The sequence below is a fragment of the Ranitomeya variabilis genome, chromosome 3 (genome assembly GCF_051348905.1).
Source record: "Ranitomeya variabilis isolate aRanVar5 chromosome 3, aRanVar5.hap1, whole genome shotgun sequence".
In the NCBI taxonomy this organism is placed as follows: domain Eukaryota; kingdom Metazoa; phylum Chordata; class Amphibia; order Anura; family Dendrobatidae; genus Ranitomeya; species Ranitomeya variabilis.
Genome location: NC_135234.1, coordinates 762,287,446 through 762,309,366, shown reverse-complemented (window position 1 = coordinate 762,309,366; position 21,921 = coordinate 762,287,446). Strand labels below are relative to the sequence as shown.

Here is a 21,921-nt window from a genome sequence, read left to right as displayed (position 1 = left end):
CCTTCAAACCACATATCCAAGCCCTTTCCACTTCCTGCCGCCTTCAACTCAAAAATATTTCACGGATCCGTACATTCCTAAACCAGGAATCTGCAAAAACTCTAGTCCATGCCCTCATCATCTCCTGCCTTGACTACTGCAACCTCCTACTCTCTGGCCTCCCTTCAAACATTCTCGCACCCCTCCAATCTATTCTAAACTCAGCTGCCCGACTAATCCACCTGTCCCCCCGCTATTCCCCAGCCTCAGCCCTCTGTCAATCCCTTCACTGGCTCCCTATTGCCCAGAGACTTCAGTACAAAAACCTAACCAGGACATACAAAGCCATCCACAACCTGTCTCCTCCATACATCTGTGACCTCATCTCCCGGTACTTACCTACACGCAACCTCCGATCCTCACAAGATCTCCTTCTCTACTCCCCTCTTATCTCCTCTTCCCACAATCGGATACAAGATTTCTCTCACATATCACCCCTACTCTGGAACCCTCTACCACAACACATCAGACTCTCGCCTACCATCAAAACCTTCAAAAAGACCCTGAAGACCCACCTCTTCCGACAAGCCTACAACCTGCAGTAACCACCGATCGACCAAACCGCTGCACGACCAGCTCTATCCTCACATACTGTATTCTCACCCATCCCTTGTAGATTGTGAGCCTTCGCGGGCAGGATCCTCTCTCCTCCTGTACCAGTTATGACTTGTATTGTTTAAGAATATTGTACTTGTTTTATTATGTATACCCCTCCTCACATGTAAAGCGCCATGGAATAAATGGCGCTATAATAATAAATAATAATAATAATTTTTCACATGTTGCATTTTAGTATTCACCTGTATAAACATTAAATTAAACAGATTTTGTACTCCACTAGGGTAAAAACAAAAACAAGTAACCAAAAACATCAAAGTAATGAAAACCGTGTCTACATTGATCAGCAAATACAAAAACAATGACAAAGACCGAAAGAAAACTACGGTAATATAAAAATGGTGCAAAAGCCATTATGAATTTTGTTTGAGAATAAAAATGCCTAAAAAACAAACTTTTTCTCCAATAAAAAAGACGGAAAAAATGATGAACTGGGTCGATATGTGGCCTTCCTTAGACTTCTCATTACAGGGCAGCATCAGACTATTAGACTATTGTAATATCTTAGGGTTTTTGCACCCGTATTATGGCCACAAATTCTGGCCTGATCATGGGTCTAATGCGCCCAAACTAACATCATAGATTCCTTAGATAAGCTAAGCTTTGGATGGAAATTTGCCCAACCACGGCCAGGAACTAGATCACCCATGCTAGAAATCTGCTAACTTTTTAGCATGCATTTTTTTATTTTTATAGTTTTTTATCATTTTTTATAGCACTTACATCCTTTCATAAAATATTCTTTTTATTTTAATTATTTTCTTTATTTAATCTCATAGTTTAACACATATGTTTCATTTTTCCCTTAGGGTTAAAATGATTGGCCTTTCATTTTTATCAATTTTTTATTTGTTTTTACATCCCATCAGAACATGAATAGTTTTTGGTTTCTAAATATTCTTACCTTTATTTAAGTATTTATATTAGGTTTTATTTCATATCAAATTAAAAAAGTTGTATTTTACCATTTCCTTATTGTGGACATTTATATTAATTTTGTTATTTTTATCTACGTATGACTTGTAGACTCTTTTTTGTTTTTGGTGCCTACCTCTTGCTCACCCCTCTTTATCTTTTAATCTCATTTTTGTTTTTCTCCCGTATTTCTTTCCATCTCCAGCTTCCTCCTAGCCTGTCAGTCATTAGCTTTATTTTTTTTTCTCCCTTTACTCCCACTCAGTGAGGCTTCAATCTGTAATCCAGTCCAGTATAGCCCAAAACCTACCGCATGCCATTTTTGCCACCAATTAACCTGCCTGATAGATACTTTTGTGGATATTTTTTAAGCAAAAATTAAAAATTGCTGAATAAAGCCTGAGCTTAGAGGAGGTTTCGAACGTCAAAATAGTGATAAATCTCTGATTGGCCCCTCAGTCCGTCACTGTCTCCACAGCTATAGTTGCAGACAATCACTGATCATGATGGATGGCATCATTTGCTTGTAGCCAAAACAAGGAAATCTACACGGCCTTCCCCTAGTTTTGATGTAGCAACTTCTAGGTTCCTATTCAGAATTTGACTTGTTTTGCTGAACATGGATGGTGGTAACAAAGTCCAATGACCCATTGTTCCCTATGTAATAGATTTCTACTACGGTATATGCCACATGTAGAAGTATTAGAAACATACATTAGTACATTTGGCCACACCGCAGATAGTTTATTTTGGGTTTACCCCACAGTGCTGATTTGACCCCACCCCAGAGTGCTTATTTGGGTCCACCCTACAATGCAGATTTAACCCAACCCTAGAGTGTTTATTTGGGTTTAGCCTACTGGGCTTATTTGACCCCAGCCCAGAGTGTTCATTTGGGTCCACCCTACAGGGCTGATTTGACCCCACCCTACAGAGATGATTTGACCCCACCCTAGAGTGTTTATTTGGGTCTACCCTACAGAGCTGATTTGACCCCCACCCTACAGAGATTATTTGACCCCACCCTAGAGTGTTTATTTGGGTCTACCCTACAGAGCTGATTTGACCCCACCCTACAGAGATGATTTGACCCCACCTGTTGTGAATTAGACTTTTTTGGCTCCCTCTTGTGGTCACTAGTGATATGACTCTGGGATTGTCTTTCCTCAGTTTGGCACCCACCTGGGTCGTTAGTCCAGGGGTGTTGCTATATAAACTTCCTGGTTTCTCAGTCCAGTGCCTGGCATCGTTGTAATCAGTTCCTTTCTGTTTGCTCCTGTCTGCTGGTCTTGGATCTTGCAAAATTAAGCTAAGTCCTGCTTCCTTGTTTTTTTGGTTATTTGCTTGCTCTTATTTTTTGTCCAGCTTGTACTAAATGTGATTCCTGATTTTGCTGGAAGCTCTAGGGGGCTGGTGTTCTCCCCCCGGGCCATTAGACGGTTCGGGGGTTCTTGAATATCCAGCGTGGAAATTTTGATAGGGTTTTTGCTGACCATATAAGTCATCTTACTATATTCTGCTATTAGTCAGTGGGCCTCTCTTTGCTAAATATCTAGTTCATTCTTACGTTTGTCTTTTCTCCTTACCTCACCGTTATTATTTGTTGGGGGCTTGTATCCAACTTTTGGGGTCTTTTCTCTGGAGGCAAGAAAGGTCTATCTTTTCCCTTCTAGGGTTAGTTAGTTCTCCGGCTGGCGCGAGACGTCTAGAACCAACGTAGGCACGTTCCCCGGCTGCTGCTATTTGTGGTGCTAGGATTAGATATATGGTCAGCCCAGTTACCACTGCCCTATGAGCTGTTTTTTTGTGTTTGCAGACTTGGTATGTACTTTTGAGACCCTCTGCCATTGGGGTCATAACAGTATGCCAGGCCAAGGTTGAATGTTTAATGCATTGCAGAAGTGGGATTACAAGAAAGGAAAGTCTGAGTTTTTTTTTTTTTTTTCTTTCCTCTCTTTTTTCCTCCCCTTTACCTCTGAGTGGCTTGTGCTTGCTGCAGACATGAATGTCCAGACTTTGATTACAAGTGTGGATCAGCTTGCTGCTCGTGTGCAGGGCATACAAGATTTTGTTACCAGTAGTCCAATGTCTGAACCTAAAATACCTATTCCTGAACTGTTCTCTGGAGACCGATTTAAGTTTAGGAATTTCAGGAATAATTGTAAATTGTTTCTATCTCTGAGACCCCGTTCATCTGGAGACTCAGCTCAGCAAGTAAAAATTGTTATCTCTTTCTTACGGGGCGACCCTCAGGATTGGGCCTTCTCGCTAGCGCCAGGAGATCCGGCATTGGCAAATATTGATGCGTTTTTTCTGGCGCTCGGATTGCTTTACGAGGAACCCAATCTTGAAATTCAGGCAGAAAAAGCCTTGCTGGCTATTTCTCAGGGTCAGGATGAAGCTGAAGTGTATTGCCAAAAATTTCGGAAATGGTCCGTGCTTACTCAGTGGAATGAGTGTGCTCTGGCCGCAAATTTCAGAAATGGCCTTTCTGAAGCCATTAAGAATGTGATGGTGGGTTTCTCCATTCCTACAGGTCTTAATGATTCCATGGCGCTGGCTATTCAAATTGACCGGCGTTTGCGGGAGCGCAAAGCCGCGAATCCTCTGGTGGTGTTGTCTGAACAAACACCTGATTTAATGCAATGTGGTAGAATTCAGACTAGAAATGAACGGAAAAATCATAGACGTCAGAATGGGTTGTGTTTTTACTGTGGTGATTCTACACATGTTATATCAGCATGCTCTAAACGCCTAACTAGGGTTGTTAGTCCTGTCGCCATTGGTAATTTGCAACCTAAATTTATTTTGTCTGTGACTTTAATTTGCTCATTGTCCTCCTACCCTGTTATGGCGTTTGTGGATTCAGGTGCTGCCCTGAGTCTTATGGATCTGTCGTTTGCCAAGCGCTGTGGTTTTGTTCTTGAGCCGTTGGTAAATCCTATCCCTCTTAGAGGTATTGATGCTACGCCATTGGCGGAAAATAAACCGCAGTTTTGGACACAGGTAACCATGTGCATGACTCCTGAACATCGGGAGGTGATTTGTTTTCTTGTTCTGCATAAAATGCATGATTTGGTCGTTTTGGGTCTGCCATGGTTACAGACCCATAATCCAGTCTTGGATTGGAAGGCAATGTCTGTGTCAAGTTGGGGCTGTCAGGGAATTCATGGTGATTCCCCGCCGGTGTCTATTGCTTCCTCTACTCCTTCGGAAGTTCCTGAGTATTTGTCTGATTACCAGGATGTATTCAGCGAGTCCAGGTCCAGTGCTCTTCCTCCTCATAGGGACTTTGACTGCGCTATAGATTTGATTCCAGGTAGTAAATTTCCTAAGGGAAGATTATTTAATCTGTCTGTACCTGAGCATACCGCAATGCGTTCGTATATCAAGGAATCTCTGGAGAAGGGGCATATCCGTCCATCCTCTTCCCCTCTTGGTGCGGGATTCTTTTTTGTGGCCAAGAAGGACGGATCTTTGAGACCTTGTATTGACTATCGGCTTCTGAATAAAATCACTGTTAAATTTCAGTATCCTTTGCCTCTGTTGTCGGACTTGTTTGCCCGGATTAAAGGTGCCAAGTGGTTCACCAAGATAGATCTTCGTGGTGCGTACAACCTTGTGCGCATTAAGCAAGGAGATGAATGGAAAACTGCATTTAATACGCCCGAAGGTCATTTTGAGTACTTGGTGATGCCTTTCGGGCTCTCTAATGCTCCTTCAGTGTTTCAGTCCTTTATGCATGATATTTTCCGGAAGTATCTGGATAAATTTATGATTGTTTATCTGGATGATATTCTGGTTTTTTCTGATGATTGGGACTCGCATGTAGAGCAGGTCAGGATGGTGTTTCAGGTTTTGCGTGAGAATGCTTTGTTTGTTAAGGGCTCAAAGTGTCTCTTTGGAGTACAGAAGGTTCCCTTTTTGGGTTTTATTTTTTCCCCTTCTGCGGTGGAGATGGACCCAGTCAAGGTCCGAGCTATTCATGATTGGACTCAACCCACGTCAGTTAAGAGTCTTCAGAAGTTCTTGGGTTTTGCTAACTTCTACCGTCGTTTTATCGCTAATTTTTCTAGCGTTGTTAAACCTTTGACGGATATGACCAAGAAAGGTTCTGATGTTGCTAACTGGGCTCCTGCAGCCGTGGAAGCTTTCCAAGAGTTGAAGCGCCGGTTTACTTCGGCGCCTGTTTTGTGCCAGCCTGATGTCTCACTGCCCTTTCAGGTTGAAGTGGATGCTTCTGAGATTGGGGCAGAGGCCGTTTTGTCGCAGAGAGGCCCTGGTTGCTCTGTAATGAGACCATGTGCTTTTTTCTCTAGGAAGTTTTCGCCCGCTGAGCGGAATTATGATGTTGGCAATCGGGAGTTGTTGGCCATGAAGTGGGCATTTGAGGAGTGGCGTCATTGGCTCGAGGGTGCTAAGCATCGTGTGGTGGTCTTGACTGATCACAAAAATCTGATGTATCTCGAGTCTGCTAAACGCCTGAATCCTAGACAGGCCCGCTGGTCATTGTTTTTCTCCCGTTTTGACTTTGTGGTCTCGTATTTACCAGGTTCAAAGAATGTGAAGGCTGATGCTCTTTCAAGGAGCTTTGTGCCTGACTCTCCTGGAGTCGCAGAACCAGTTGGTATTCTCAAAGAGGGAGTTATCCTGTCAGCCATTTCTCCGGATTTGCGACGTGTGTTGCAGAGATTTCAGGCTGGTAGACCTGACTCTTGTCCACCTGACAGACTGTTTGTTCCTGATAAGTGGACCAGCAGAGTCATTTCCGAGGTTCATTCCTCGGTGTTGGCAGGGCATCCGGGAATTTTTGGCACCAGAGATCTGGTGGCTAGGTCCTTTTGGTGGCCTTCCTTGTCACGGGATGTGCGGTCATTTGTGCAGTCCTGTGGGACTTGTGCTCGAGCTAAGCCTTGCTGTTCTCGTGCCAGCGGGTTGCTCTTGCCCTTGCCTGTCCCGAAGAGGCCTTGGACACACATTTCCATGGATTTCATTTCAGATCTTACGGTGTCTCAGGGCATGTCTGTCATCTGGGTGGTATGTGATCGCTTTTCCAAGATGGTCCATTTGGTATCTTTGCCTAAGCTGCCTTCCTCTTCCGATCTGGTTCCTTTGTTCTTTCAGAATGTGGTTCGTTTACACGGCATTCCTGAGAATATTGTGTCTGACAGAGGATCCCAGTTTGTTTCCAGGTTCTGGCGATCCTTTTGTGCTAAGATGGGCATTGATTTGTCGTTTTCGTCTGCCTTTCATCCTCAGACTAATGGACAAACGGAGCGAACTAATCAGACTCTGGAGGCTTATTTGAGGTGTTTTGTTTCTGCAGATCAGGATGATTGGGTGACCTTCTTGCCGTTGGCTGAGTTTGCCCTTAATAATCGGGCTAGTTCCGCTACTTTGGTTTCGCCATTTTTTTGCAACTCTGGTTTCCATCCTCGTTTTTCCTCGGGACATGTGGAGCCTTCTGACTGTCCTGGGGTAGATTCCGTGGTGGATAGGTTGCAGCGGATCTGGAATCATGTGGTGGACAACTTGAAGTTGTCACAGGAGAAGGCTCAGCGTTTTGCCAACCGCCGCCGCGGTGTGGGTCCCCGAGTTCGTGTTGGGGATTTGGTATGGCTGTCTTCTCGATTTGTTCCTATGAAGGTCTCCTCTCCTAAATTTAAGCCTCGCTTCATCGGTCCTTACAAGATATTGGAAATCCTTAATCCTGTGTCCTTTCGCTTGGATCTTCCGGTGTCATTTGCCATTCACAACGTGTTCCATAGGTCTTTGTTGCGGCGGTACGTTGTACCTGTGGTTCCTTCTGTTGAGCCTCCTGCTCCGCTGTTGGTTGAGGGCGAGTTGGAGTACGTGGTGGAGAAGATCTTGGATTCTCGGCTCTCCAGGCGGAGGCTTCAGTATCTGGTCAAGTGGAAGGGCTATGGTCAGGAGGATAATTCCTGGGTGGTTGCCTCTGATGTGCATGCGGCCGATTTAGTTCGTGCCTTTCACGCTGCTCATCCTGATCGCCCTGGTGGTCTTGGTGAGGGTTCGGTGACCCCTCCTTAAAGGGGGGGTACTGTTGTGAAATAGACTTTTTTGGCTCCCTCTTGTGGTCACTAGTGATGACTCTGGGATTGTCTTTCCTCAGTTTGGCACCCACCTGGGTCGTTAGTCCAGGGGTGTTGCTATATAAACTTCCTGGTTTCTCAGTCCAGTGCCTGGCATCGTTGTAATCAGTTCCTTTCTGTTTGCTCCTGTCTGCTGGTCTTGGATCTTGCAAAATTAAGCTAAGTCCTGCTTCCTTGTTTTTTTGGTTATTTGCTTGCTCTTATTTTTTGTCCAGCTTGTACTAAATGTGATTCCTGATTTTGCTGGAAGCTCTAGGGGGCTGGTGTTCTCCCCCCGGGCCGTTAGACGGTTCGGGGGTTCTTGAATATCCAGCGTGGAAATTTTGATAGGGTTTTTGCTGACCATATAAGTCATCTTACTATATTCTGCTATTAGTCAGTGGGCCTCTCTTTGCTAAATATCTAGTTCATTCTTACGTTTGTCTTTTCTCCTTACCTCACCGTTATTATTTGTTGGGGGCTTGTATCCAACTTTTGGGGTCTTTTCTCTGGAGGCAAGAAAGGTCTATCTTTTCCCTTCTAGGGTTAGTTAGTTCTCCGGCTGGCGCGAGACGTCTAGAACCAATGTAGGCACGTTCCCCGGCTGCTGCTATTTGTGGTGCTAGGATTAGATATATGGTCAGCCCAGTTACCACTGCCCTATGAGCTGGTTTTTTGTGTTTGCAGACTTGGTATGTACTTTTGAGACCCTCTGCCATTGGGGTCATAACACCCACCCTAGAGTTTTTATTTGGGTCTACCCTACAGAGCTGATTTGACCCCACCCTACAGAGATGATTTGACCCCACCATACAGGGCTGATTTGACCCCACCCTACAGTGCTGATTTGACCCCACCCTACAGTGCTGATTTGACCCCACCCTAGAGTATTTATTTGGGTCCACCCTACAGAGCTGATTTAAACCCACCCTACAGAGATGATTTGACCCCACCCCAGAGTGCTTATTTGGGTCTACCCTACAATGCAGATTTAACCCAACCCTAGAGTGTTTATTTGGGTCCACCTTACAATGCAGATTTGACCCCATACCAGTGTGTTTATTTGGGTTTAGCCTACAGTGCTTATTTGACCCCACCCCAGAGTGTTCATTTGGGTCCACCCCACAATGCTGATTTGACCCCAGCCCAGAGTGTTTATTTGGGTCTACCCTACAGGGGTGATTTGACCCCACCCTACAGAGATGATTTGACCCCACCCCAGAGTGTTCATTTGGGTCCACCCCACAATGCTGATTTGACCCCACCCCAGAGTGTTTATTTGGGTCTACCCTACAGGGGTGATGTGACCCCACCCTACAGAGATGATTTGACCCCACCCTAAAATGTTTATTTGGGTCCACCCTACAGGGCTGATTTGACCCCACCCTACAGTGCTGATTTGACCCCACCCTAGAGTGTATATTTGGGTCCACTCTACAGGGCTGATTTGACCCCACCCTACAGTGCTGATTTGACCCCACCCTAGAGTGTATATTTGGGTCCACCCTACAGGGCTGATTTGACCCCACCCTACAGTGCTGATTTGACCCCACCCTAGAGTATTTATTTGGGTCCACCCTACAGAGCTGATTTAAACCCACCCTACAGAGATGATTTGACCCCACCCCAGAGTGCTTATTTGGGTCTACCCTACAATGCAGATTTAACCCAACCCTAGAGTGTTTATTTGGGTCCACCTTACAATGCAGATTTGACCCCATACCAGTGTGTTTATTTGGGTTTAGCCTACAGTGCTTATTTGACCCCACCCCAGAGTGTTCATTTGGGTCCACCCCACAATGCTGATTTGACCCCAGCCCAGAGTGTTTATTTGGGTCTACCCTACAGGGGTGATTTGACCCCACCCTACAGAGATGATTTGACCCCACCCCAGAGTGTTCATTTGGGTCCACCCCACAATGCTGATTTGACCCCACCCCAGAGTGTTTATTTGGGTCTACCCTACAGGGGTGATGTGACCCCACCCTACAGAGATGATTTGACCCCACCCTAAAATGTTTATTTGGGTCCACCCTACAGGGCTGATTTGACCCCACCCTACAGTGCTGATTTGACCCCACCCTAGAGTGTATATTTGGGTCCACTCTACAGGGCTGATTTGACCCCACCCTACAGTGCTGATTTGACCCCACCCTAGAGTGTATATTTGGGTCCACCCTACAGGGCTGATTTGACCCCACCCTACAGTGCTGATTTGACCCCACCCTAGAGTATTTATTTGGGTCCACCATACAGAGCTGATTTGACCCCACCCTAGAGTGTTTATTTGGGTCCACCCTACAGGGCTGATTTGACCCCACCCTACAGTGCTGATTTGACCCCAACCCTACAGTGTTGATTTGACCCCACCCTACAGTGTTGATTTGACCCCACCCTACAGTGTTGATGTTTTCCACTCTACTGCGTTGACTTGGTCCCTCCTTAAGGTAAGTTAATCTTGGTCATGTAGCTATTCCTACCAGGTCATTCCTCTGTGTCCTTGTATATGTGAAGCACCTTTTATCCGATTTTAATCTTTGTAGCTTGATATTTTATCAATAAAGACTGATATTTCATCTTCTATTTGTTCACTTCTTTGGTTCTGGTATTCACTCGTTCTCAGTCCACAATGGTATACCCATACTAGTCAATGGGCTTATTCAGAAATCTATTTTTTTTTTCACAGAACCAGATGCCCAATCTAAGAAAACTCACTGCATGTCCTAACATGGTACAGGCTCGCCTACAGGGGGTGCAGTGGAACTGAATGCTTTCAGTGGCACTGTAGCTATAGAGAAGCCTAGCCTTCTGTCAATCAAAACCCTTGCCAGAACAGAAGAATTTGCTGACTGCTGAGTGTGGGTGGTGATGACTTTCTCCACCTTTACAGAAAAATAAGAGTCTGGTTACATGCGGCTGGTTGTAATCCATCTGCTAACTGGCACTAGAGATCATGCTGGGACTTCCTGCTGTGAGAGGGGGTGAGAGCTGCTTCACTGAACATCTGAGTATAGAGCTGCTCATAAACAGAGGGTTTGCTATAAGATAGTAGTGACTTTTATAAAGGGGGGTGAGTAATTCCTATACAAACATATCAGGGTATAAGGACACTTCTATAAGTTATTGCATGATCTTACCTCTTTCTAAATCCTGATTGAAGTTTGGAGCCAGCTCTATGGACGAACAGTTCCACCTCATATCGGAGAAGGCTTTGATGCAGGTTTTCTTGACCTCTTTTGCTGCCTGGATGATTGTCTGCATCAATTCCAGGTTACTTCGGCAGAGCTGCATCTGCGAAGAGACCAAACCATCCAGCTGTTTACAGTGCTGGGTCTGATTCAAGGCCAGGGAGGCAGAGGTCTTGGACAATGCTCTGCAAGAAAAGAAAACAGAGCATCTCAATAAACATACAATCCGAAGTTCTGCCACGTTCAGGATATATATAATGAGGTTCTGCAGCAGTCACGATGTGTAGTTGCGATTAAAAAGAATCAACCTGCACTGTAAATTTGGTTTATTAGCAAAGTTTACAAATTTTCTGCTGTTTGCAATTAACCAATCAAACAAGAACAATGCAAATAATTTACCACAACTAATATAACAAGAGGTTTCTCCAAATATATTACAAAATGCCAATATTACTGACTACTGCAGTGTCAGGATTATTCAACCCAGAAATTCTATCCCCCAGGCGTGTGCACATTTGTCTCCAGCACCGGATGCAATAATCAAGGGATTCATTACTTAATTAGGTGTGCCTGAGATTACACACATCAGACACCAGGTTTTACTGGGGGTTTGCTGACTGTGCTACTTTATTGGATGTTAAAATAAGTGGTTAGAGTGGTCAAAAAAAGTTATGAGAAGAGATCACTGCCTTGCAAAAACAAGGAAAAGGATGCAAGAAGATACAAAGGTATTGAATGTTCATAGAGATGCAGCAGGAAGCTGTGGAGGTCACAACTTCTGAATGATAGGAACACTGGCTACACTACCTGGATGTGCTAGAAAGAGGAAGCTGTCACTGGCTAGCACCAGATTCCTAAGAAAGCAGGTGGTCAAAACCCCTCGTGGTAATGCAAAACACCGGCAACGAGATTTGGTGGCAGTAGCTACTGAGGTTTCAGTTTGCACAGTATCGCACATGCAATGAAGAACGGTGGTGGTTCAGAGATGCCTACAGTGAAGCATGGTAGAGGCATGGAGATGACTAAAGTAAAGCATGGTGGTAGCTAAGTGAAGACTTCAGTAAAGCATGGCGGTAGCGCGGTGACATCTATAGTGAACCATGGCGGTGGCTTGGTGATGCCTACATTGAAGTAATCCAATGACACTGATGCCTACAGTGAAATATGCTGATGACTCTAATGCTCACAGTGAAGTATGCCGATTGCTTTTGATGCTATCTGGCTGCTTTGCTTCCTTTGTCACTGGAAACCTGTAAAGTATGGAGGGAAAGATGGATTCAAACAAGTATCAGGAATTCCTTGGAGAAAACATCATGTCTTCTGTAAGGAAGTTGAAGTTCGGGCATCATCGGACCTTCCTACAGGACAATGATCCCAAGTATATCTCATATTCTATCAAGACTTGCTTTCAGAAAAAGTCCTGTAAAATTCTGACGTGTCCGTCATCATCGCCTGGCTTGAACCCCAAAGCCCCAGAGAAATGATGTGGTGGGATGTGAAGGCTACTGCAGCACAAAAAAAAAAATAATGTTTACCTGGGGCCATTCCTTGAGAGGAATGGGCTATGATTCCTCAGAAATGTTGCCAAAAGCTACTGTCTGGATATCCATCATATTGTAGCAGGTTATAACAACCAGAGAGGCTCTAACCATACACACTGCGACAACTGTTTTTCAGCGTCAAGATGTATATCATGAGGTTCTGCAGGAGTCAAGTTGTATATCATGAGGTTCTGCAGCAGTCAAGATGTGTATCATGAGATTCTGCAGCAGCCAGGATGTGTATCATGAGTTTCTGCAGCAGTCAGGATGCGTATCATGAGGTTCTGCAGCAGTCATGATATGTATCATGAGTTTCTGCAGCAGTCAGGATGTGTATCATGAGGTTCTGCAGCAGTCAGGATGTGTATCATGAGTTTCTGCAGCAGTCAGGGTGTGTATCATGAGGTTCTGCAGCAGTCAGGATGTGTATCATGAGGTTCTGCAGCAGTCATGATATGTATCATGAGTTTCTGCAGCAGTCAGAATGTGTATCCTGAGGTTCTGCAGCAGAAACGATGTATTTTATGAGATTCTGCAGAACATAATTAAATCACATCTAAATGACAGAGATGCCGATTCCATTTGTTCATGGAAGGTGACTTGCATGTAGTGGTGAACCACTAATAGCGGCAGATTACGTGGCAGCTATGGCCTAATGTGAGCGGCACTGCAACCCCAGCATCTCAACTTCAACAGTATCTGCATCCTCAGAAAACTGTGGGGGCATCATATTGAGTATGGAGGCCATGATACTGTGTGTGGGGGCTGTGATACTGTGTGTGGTGGCAATTATATTGTGTGGGACCATAATTCTGTGTGGAGGGCATTATTATGTGTCAGGAGCCCTGGGGCCACGAGACTATGTGTGTGTGGAGGCTGTCGGGGGCCTCAAAATCTGTAAAGGGCTGTGCAGATCATAGTAGCGTGTGCAGTGGCTTTGATGCTGTGTGTGGAAGCTGTGAGGGCCATCATTCTGTGTATAGGGGCAGTCAGGGGATCATACTGTGGTAGGAGTTTTGTGGGCCACGATACTGTGTGTGGAGTACTGTGGGGTCCTCATCCTGTGTGAGGGGTGCTACGAAGTCTTCATACTGTGTGAGGGGGCACTATGGGGTCCTCATGCAGTGAGGGGGCATCATAATGTGTTGCAGGCACTGTGGGGTCATCATACTGTATGTGGGAGTGGAGGGCACTGTGGGGGACATCATACTTTGCGTTGGATGCATTTTTGGGGGACATTACACTCTATAAAAGGTATTCTATTGGGCAAGAACACTAAGGAACTTCATTAGGAGCACAAAATGCTGTATCCATGTCAAAATACATGTCCCTATCCTTGTCCCTAAGAGTTGGTTGGCATGCTCCACTGCGCTGTCACCCTGCTTACTTAGCCAAATATATATATATACAGTATTGTTGTAGGTGGTGTAGAAGGGGTGAGGTTATGGGGCCCCATGATTTCTATGTACACGTCTGCTTCTATGGTCACTCATTCTTCTGTGTCCACATCTCTCATTCACCTTGATGAAGAACCACCACCAGGCTCTATATCGTCAGGGGCCGCAGAGGTCGTACCCCTATACGTTCAAGTATTTAGGTGGATAAATGTCTATAGTATGTAAATAGTTCTGCAAGCTATGGGGCAGAATGTTGCTCATAGCATCCAATCACAGAGCAGCTTTCATTTCATATTCTGCTCTGGTAACATGAAAGCTGCACTGTGATTGGTTGCTATGGGCAACATACACAGTTTTCCTTTCAGTTTTCACCAATCTGCCCCATTCTATTAAAACATTGAGGGAAATTTATTATATTACTTTCTCGCGTCACTTCTTGGCCGTCTTACTGTTCACCAAAGTTGTCACACACATCATTAACTCCTTCATGACAGAGTAATTTTTTAAACATGTTGGCTCTATTTTTTTCCTCCATTTTTTTTTATTTTTATGTCCATATGAGTCCCTGTTTTTTTTTGGTTTTTTTTGCGGGACGAGTCATATTTTAGTTGCTAAAAAAAAAAATTCAGAGCTTTGCCAAAAAAATAAAAATAAAAAAAAAATCCGAATTTGTGTCGCCATTTTCTGAGACCCGTAACTTTTTTAGTTTTCCGTTTATAGACTTGTGAGAGGGATTCGTTCATGTGGGGCGAGCTGGCGGTTTTACTGATACCAATTTTGGGGTACAAATAACTTTCTGGTCACTTTTTTTTTTAAAGTTCCAGTCACCGAAAAATTGCAATTCTGCCGTTTTTATTTTTTTTTGCTCATACGGTGTTCATCTTATGGCTTAATTACCTTTATATTTTGCCAGGTTGGACTTTTTGATGAAGCAGCGATAATATATCTATAGAAGATAAGCATTTATAGCGTGTGTATGTTTTGGGGGGGGTTAGCTTCAAAAGGAGAGAGGGTGGTTAAAACATAATATTTTCAATGTTTTCTTCATTTTTACCATATTTGTTAGCCCCCTCAGGAACCTTGACCCTGCAATTGCTTGTTCTATACACTGCAATATTCTCGTCCTGCAGGATGTAGAAAATATAACAAGCTCCTATTCAGGCCCCCAAAAACCTATATAAACCCCATTCAAAAATGGCCCATCATGGGTGGGAGGATAAGGGAGCGTTTCCGGCTGCGTCCGTCCCTATTGCGTCGACTCAACACCATTCTTGGTGAAGTAGGGTATGTGGGCACTCATATTCTAACTGTAGTTCAATCCATGCACCAGAAAGCCCAGGATGAACATCATTCATTTTAGGGGACCCGCCAGATAGTAGAGCGACTCCGACTTGTGTAGAAATTATGGAAGATAATTATCAGCGCGGGATCTAAACCTGCAATTCATGGCCGGCTCCAGGTTTTCATTGGCCCAGGGTGAAAGAGTCTCAGTGGCCCCCTTAACACATACCACGATTCATGATGCGGCAGAGAAATATAGGTATAGCACAATGCCAAAGATTCCACTTCTTACATTACATGAGTGATATCTATTGTAAATTCTACAATAACTCAGAAACCGGTGAATCCTCGCATCGCACAGCACACAGAGTGACTGCAGACTTATCATTTTACACTGGACAGTATAGTCCTTCGCACAGTATTATGGGCACCACATAGTTCTCCATACAGTATTATGGGCACCACAGAGTACACTATACACCATTATGGGCACAACATAGTCCTCCATACAGAATAATGTGCCCCATATATTGCTCCAAACAGTATTATGGACACCACATAGTCCTCCATACAGAATAATGTGCCCCATATATTGCTCCAAACAGTATTATGGACACCACATAGTCCCCTATACAGTATTATGGGCACCACAGAGTACAGCATACACCATTATGGGCACAACATAGTCCTCCATACAGAATAATGTGCCCCATATATTGCTCCATACAGTATTATGGACACCACATAGTCCTCCATACAGTATATAATGGCCCCATATATTGATCTATACAGTATAATGAGCCCCATATATTGCTCTATACAGTATATAATGGCCCCATATATTGCTCTGTACAGTATGATGGGCCCCATATAGTGCACCATACAGTATATAATGGTCTCATATATTGCTCCATACAGTATAATGGCCCCATATTTTGCTTTATATAGTATAATGGCTCCATATATTACTCTATACAGTATATAATGGGCCCCATATAATGCTTCATACAGTATATAATGGACCCATATATTGCTCTATACAGCATAGTGGGCCACATATATTGCTCTATACAGTATACAATGGCCTCATATATTGCATCAAACAGTATAATGGGACCCATATATTGCTCCATACAGTACATAATGTCCCCATATATTGCTTCATAGAGTATAAAAACATCATAAAGTGCCCCATACAGTATAATAGCCCCATATTTTGCTCCATACAGTATAATGGCATCAGAAAGTGCTCCATACAGTATAAAGGGCCCCATATAGTGCTCCATACAGTATATAATGGCCCTATATAATGATCCATGTAGTATAATGGGCCCCATATAATGCTCCATACATAAAAAAAGAAATATTCATCTTTCTCATTCCGCGCTGCTCCGGTCTCTTTAGCGTCTTCTGACTCTGCAGTGCTCGGCAGAGGTTGCGCTGTAGTGACATCATCCTGACCTCTGTCCTAAGATGTCACAGAGTCAGAAGACACTGAATAAACGGGAGCAGCTGGGAATGGGGAGAGGTGAGTATTTGAGGGGGAGGGCTGATGTCCCTGACAGCCGTTTGTCAGGGCCCTGGTACTTGCCCAGGTGCTCCGGGTGGTGACGCCAACCCTGCTGCAATCTATGGGAGCTCTGGCAATAGACCCTTAAATGGAATGTGTCAACAGAGAATGACTTACGGTATTTATTTTGGAAATTTTCTTTTTCTTTGTATATACCACTATAAATGAAAAATAGAAATCTTCTTGCTAGCAACTTTCTCCCTGCTATTTTTTACATTCTACAGTATTGCTTCAGAAACTGAACATGTTTATTAGCAATGAACAGAATGAGCTGCCTCATTACCATCCATCAGAGACAGGATTACAATGACTGATATCTCCTCTATACTCAGCTGATAACACAGGATCCACCAATCACAATAGGCGATGTCACAGCTCACCTCCTCCTCCTCCTGTACAATGACTGATATATCCTCTATACTCAGCTGATAACACAGGATCCACCAATCACAATAGGCGATGTCACAGCTCACCTCCTCCCCCTCACTTCATAGTGACCTTTGCACATAAACATCGCTATTTTTTATACAAAAATGGCATGACAGCGTGGCAAACACCGCTTCTGATCAGCGGTGAAATCATCCCTGCCGGTCAGAGAGCCGCGGTTCCCAAGCTGTCAAAAGACAGCGTAAGGCTACGTTCACATTTGCGGTCGGTGCCGCAGCGTCGGGCGCCGCAGCGTCGCCGCATGCGTCATGCGCCCCTATATTTAACATGGGGCGCATGGACATGCGTCGCACTTGCGTTTTGCGCCGCATGCGTCCCTGCGGTGCCCGCGTCCGGGCGCAGAGGACGCAGCAAGTTGCATTTTTGCTGCGTCCAAAATCAATGAAAAAAAGGACGCATGCGGCGCAAAACGCAGCGTTGTGCATGCGTTTTGCTGCGTTTTTGTTTGCGTTGTGCGTTGCGGCGCCGACGCTGCGTCGCACAACGCAAATGTGAACGTAGCCTAAGCGCTACGCTGTGATCGGAGGTATAAACTTTACCTCTGGTCACTGGTATCAGCTAATGGGACAACTGCTCCCATCATCCGACATCTGCTGCCGCTACTAACAGCGAGAGCTGGAGCCGCGGATGGGAGCAATCATCATGCGCTACTGTGCTGTAAATAAATACGGTAATTTAAAAAAAAATGGCGTGGGGTCCTCTGTATTTTTTTTAACCAGCCAGGCAAAACTCACAGCTGGGAGCTGTAACCCTTAGCTGTCAGCTTCAGCAAGGCTGGTTAATAAGAATAGAGGGGTCCCAACGCCGTATTTTTGAATTATTTAAATACGTTTCTCACAGTGCTAGAAGGGATGTCACCGAGGTCACGGCAGTTCAGCCCGGCTGGGAGTGGAGCCTCAGTGACCGGAGGTAACCTCTATGACGTCATCGCCAGTCATTGAGGCTGTGCTCTTTCACCAGTGGTTTTCAGCCTGGACAGTCACATCTTGGCACCGTCCAGGTTGAAAACTGTTTTTCCCCCAGACATGGATTACGGTGTGGGACAGAATGACGGATAGGTGAGGGATATTGTTGTTTTTTTAATTTTAGTTTTATTACAGAAGAACGAGGGCTTCGGTGGAATAGGCGTTTGGTGAGTATAACTGTGTTTATTATTTTTAAATAAAAAAGGAAACTTGTGTTTAGTTTTATTTCTAATAAAGGACTTTATTCTGGCTGTGTCTTTATTTACCATGTAACTATAGGATTAGTAATGTATAGGTGTCTTACAGATGCCTCTCCATTACTAAGCTGTGGGCTTGATGTCACCTGACAATACAAAGGTGACATCAACTCCACAAATATTAACCCCACTTGCCACAGCTACAGGGCAAGTGGGAAGAGCCGGGCAAAGTGCTAGATTTGGCGCATCTAATAGATGTACAATTCTTGGTGGCTGCGGACTGCTATTTTTAGGCTGTGGGGGCCAATATCCATGGCCCCTTACAAGCCTGAGAATACCAGCCCCCAGCTGTCTGCTTTAGCAAGGCTGGTTGTCAAAAATGGGGGACACAATGCCATTTTTTAAAATTATTTATTTAAATAATTTAAAAATACGGCGTGGGGACCCCTCTTTTCTTTATAACTAGCCTTGCTGAAGCTGACAGCTGAGGGTTACAGCCCCCAACAAAAATACAGGGGAACCCAAGCCATTTTTTTTTACTATTTACTTACAGCGCAAGAGCAGCTGATGAATACTCCCATGCGCCACTCCTGCTCTCGCTGTTATTAGCGGCAGCAGATGTTGGGTGATAGGAGCAGTTGTCCCATCAGTTGACACCAGTGACCGGAGGTAAACTTTATACCTCCAATCAGAGCTGAGCACTCAACGTGGCTCTCTGACCGGCGGGGATGATTTCACCGCTGATCAGAAGTGGTGTTTGCCATGCTGTCATGAACAATACAGCTTGGCAAACACCCGGCGTTCGGGCAGCTGAACCCGAACAGTAAAACGGACTTCCTGGTGAACTCCGTGTTCGGTGTCCATGCCTGAACAGTAGGTGTTCAGTAAGGACGCCAAACTTTACTGTTCGGGTTGGCCCCTCTCTAGTGAGGAAGATCCCACTTTCTTCTATTCCTCTTCCTCCTCCTCATCTAGTAAGGAGGGACCCCCTAGGACCGAGGCGACCCCTACAGCAATTGATCCCATATGGACTCCAACCAACGAAAATTATCAGCCTGTTATTCTGGATTTCATCGGCAGCTCAGGAATCCAGTCTGATATTACAGGCCTCACTGAAATTGACTTTTTAAAATTATTTTTCTGCAAGGAATTAATAAATGCTATGGTGGCCCAGACAAACCTGTATACCCATCAATTATACACCCAACGTAACGTTATCATATGCCAGATAGACCCCTGTAAATGCAGCAGAAATTATGACATTTTGGGGCATTGTGCTGCACATGGCCATAGTCAGAAAACCAAAGATTCGTCAATACTGGAGAACTGATATGCCCTACAGTACACCAGTATTCCGTAAGGCCATGACAAGGTCACGATTTTAAGCGATCCAACATTGTTTGCTTTACAGTGATACTGTGCAGTGCTCTCCCCAACACTATCCCAACTTTGATCATCTATATAACATTCGGCCGGGAGTTGGCCACTTCAGCAGAATATTGGCTGAGGCCTAAGACCCCCAAAGGGACATCGCTATAGATGAATCTCTGGTTCATTTCAAAGGGGGCTAAAATTTGTATTATACCTCACCAGTAAGAGGGCGATGTATGGAATTACACTGTACAAGTTGTGCGAGAGTACCTCAAGGTACACCCACAGATTCACGGTCAACAAGGGTAAGGAAACCCAGATTGACCCCCTGAATGTCCTCCCGTCCTGGTAGTAAGTGGGAAAATTGGGTGGGAATTGCTGCACCCACATCTGGATCAGGGTTATCACCTCTATACTTTTAAACCAGCAGCACACTTTTTAAGACCCTCTATGCCAGAGGTACATTCGCATGCAGGACCGTGTGAAAGCAGAGAGGACTCCCTAAGCTGCTAACTGCTCAGAAAGGGCAACAGCAGAGCCCAATGTAGCGACAACATGCTGGAAGCCAAGTACAAGGACAAGAGGGAGTTCTTATCTTTACCACCATACACCGTGACAACAGCTCCCATGTCACTGCCCGAGGTACCACACAACAAGTCCCAAAGCCAGATTGTATCCTGGATTATAATAAGTACATGGGGGTGTGGATCTCTCCGATCAGGTCCTCAAGCCATACAGTGCCATGTGAAAACCTAAAGTATGCAACAAAAAATTGGCAATGAACATTGTAAAGATGGCACTGAACAATGCTTTTCTGCTGTTTCAATACGGGGACCTTCCTTCAGTTTCAGGAGGTAGTCATCAAGGCCCTAAAGTTTGGCACTCAGGAAGGTGAGGGTCCCAGTACTTCTGAAACTGATAGTGCCTGTATCATCCCAGATCAACATCTTCCCAATAAGGTTCCCCAAACAGCGAAGAAAGGATGATCACAAAAACCATACAGAGTAAGCTCCAAGAGGGGAATCCGAAAAGACACAATTTACCATTGTGACACCTGCCCTGAGAAACCTGGCCTTAGCTTTAAGGATTGCTTCCAAGTGTACCACACGTCCACAAATTAATAATACTTGGTTTTACCCTGTTGACACAACACACATTTATAATCTGATGTACTCTGCAAGTACACATAACACCACATTTAAAATTCACACATCGGTAAAACCAAAAGCATTATTAAAATTACTATAATAATGCCTCTATATACATTTCTTGAGGGATGTAGTTTCCAAAAATGGGGTCACTTGTGGGGGATTTCCACTGTTGAGGCACATTAGGGGCTTTCCAAACACAACATGGTGCTGGCAGACCATTCTATCAAAGTCTGTGCTCCAAAATGTCACTCAATCCATTCCGAGCCCTGCCGTGCGCCCAAATAGTAGTTTTCCACCACATATGGGGTATCTGTGTACTCATTGGAAATTGCACAACAAATGTTTGGTCTACTTTCTCTTGCCACACTTGTGAAAATGAAAAAACTTGGGGCTAAAGCAACATTTTTGTGGGAAGAATCAAATGTTTTCATTTTTACAGTTCGAAGTTGTCAAATTCTGTGAAGCATCTGTGGGTTCAAGGTGCTCACCACACATCTAAATTATTTTTTTGCTGAAAAATGTTAGTTTTTATTTTAATGACTGAGTCTGATAAAATTGTGTGAAGCACTTGGGGGTCCTTCAAGGTCCTCCCCACTCATCTAGATAAATTTTTTAAGGTGTCTAATATCCAAAATGGCTTATTTTGGTGGGGTTTCTACTCTTTAGGCACATCATCGGCTCTCCAAAGGTGACATGGTGTCTGCTATCAATTTCAGACAATTTTGTGCTCCAAAAGTCAAATGGTGCTTACTCCCTTCTGAGCCCTGCTGTGCATCCAAACAGTAGTTTTCCTCCACATATGGGTATTGATGTACTCAAGAGAAATTGCAAAAAAAAAGTTATGGTGCATTTTCTCCTGTTATCCTTGTGAAAATGCTAAATTTGGGGCTAAAGTAAAATTTTTGTGAAAAAAAAGTAAAATTTTCATTTTTTCCTTCCACATTATTTTAATTCATATGAAGCCCTTGAAGGGTTACTAACCTTCTTAAATGTGGTTTTGAGCAGATTGAGGGGTTCAGTTTCTAGAATGGTGTCACTATGGAGTATTTTATGTCATAAAGGTCCCATCTCAAAGGCAATTTGATTGGGACGTGGTTCCTAAAAAGTGATTTTGTAAATTTTGTTGGACAAATTAGAAAATTTTGATCA

At 44.3% G+C, this 21,921-nt stretch overlaps 1 protein-coding gene across 1 annotated transcript in view; it reads right to left on the bottom strand.

The window, feature by feature from the left end:
- The window catches only part of WNT11 (Wnt family member 11), a 138,096-nt gene that overhangs the window by 67,613 nt on the left and 48,562 nt on the right, over positions 1-21,921 (bottom strand). Inside the window, exon 3 of the mRNA XM_077298733.1 lies at positions 10,802-11,037. Within this exon, the coding sequence (XP_077154848.1) occupies positions 10,802-11,037 (236 nt within the window). The remainder of the gene's footprint in view (positions 1-10,801; positions 11,038-21,921) is intronic.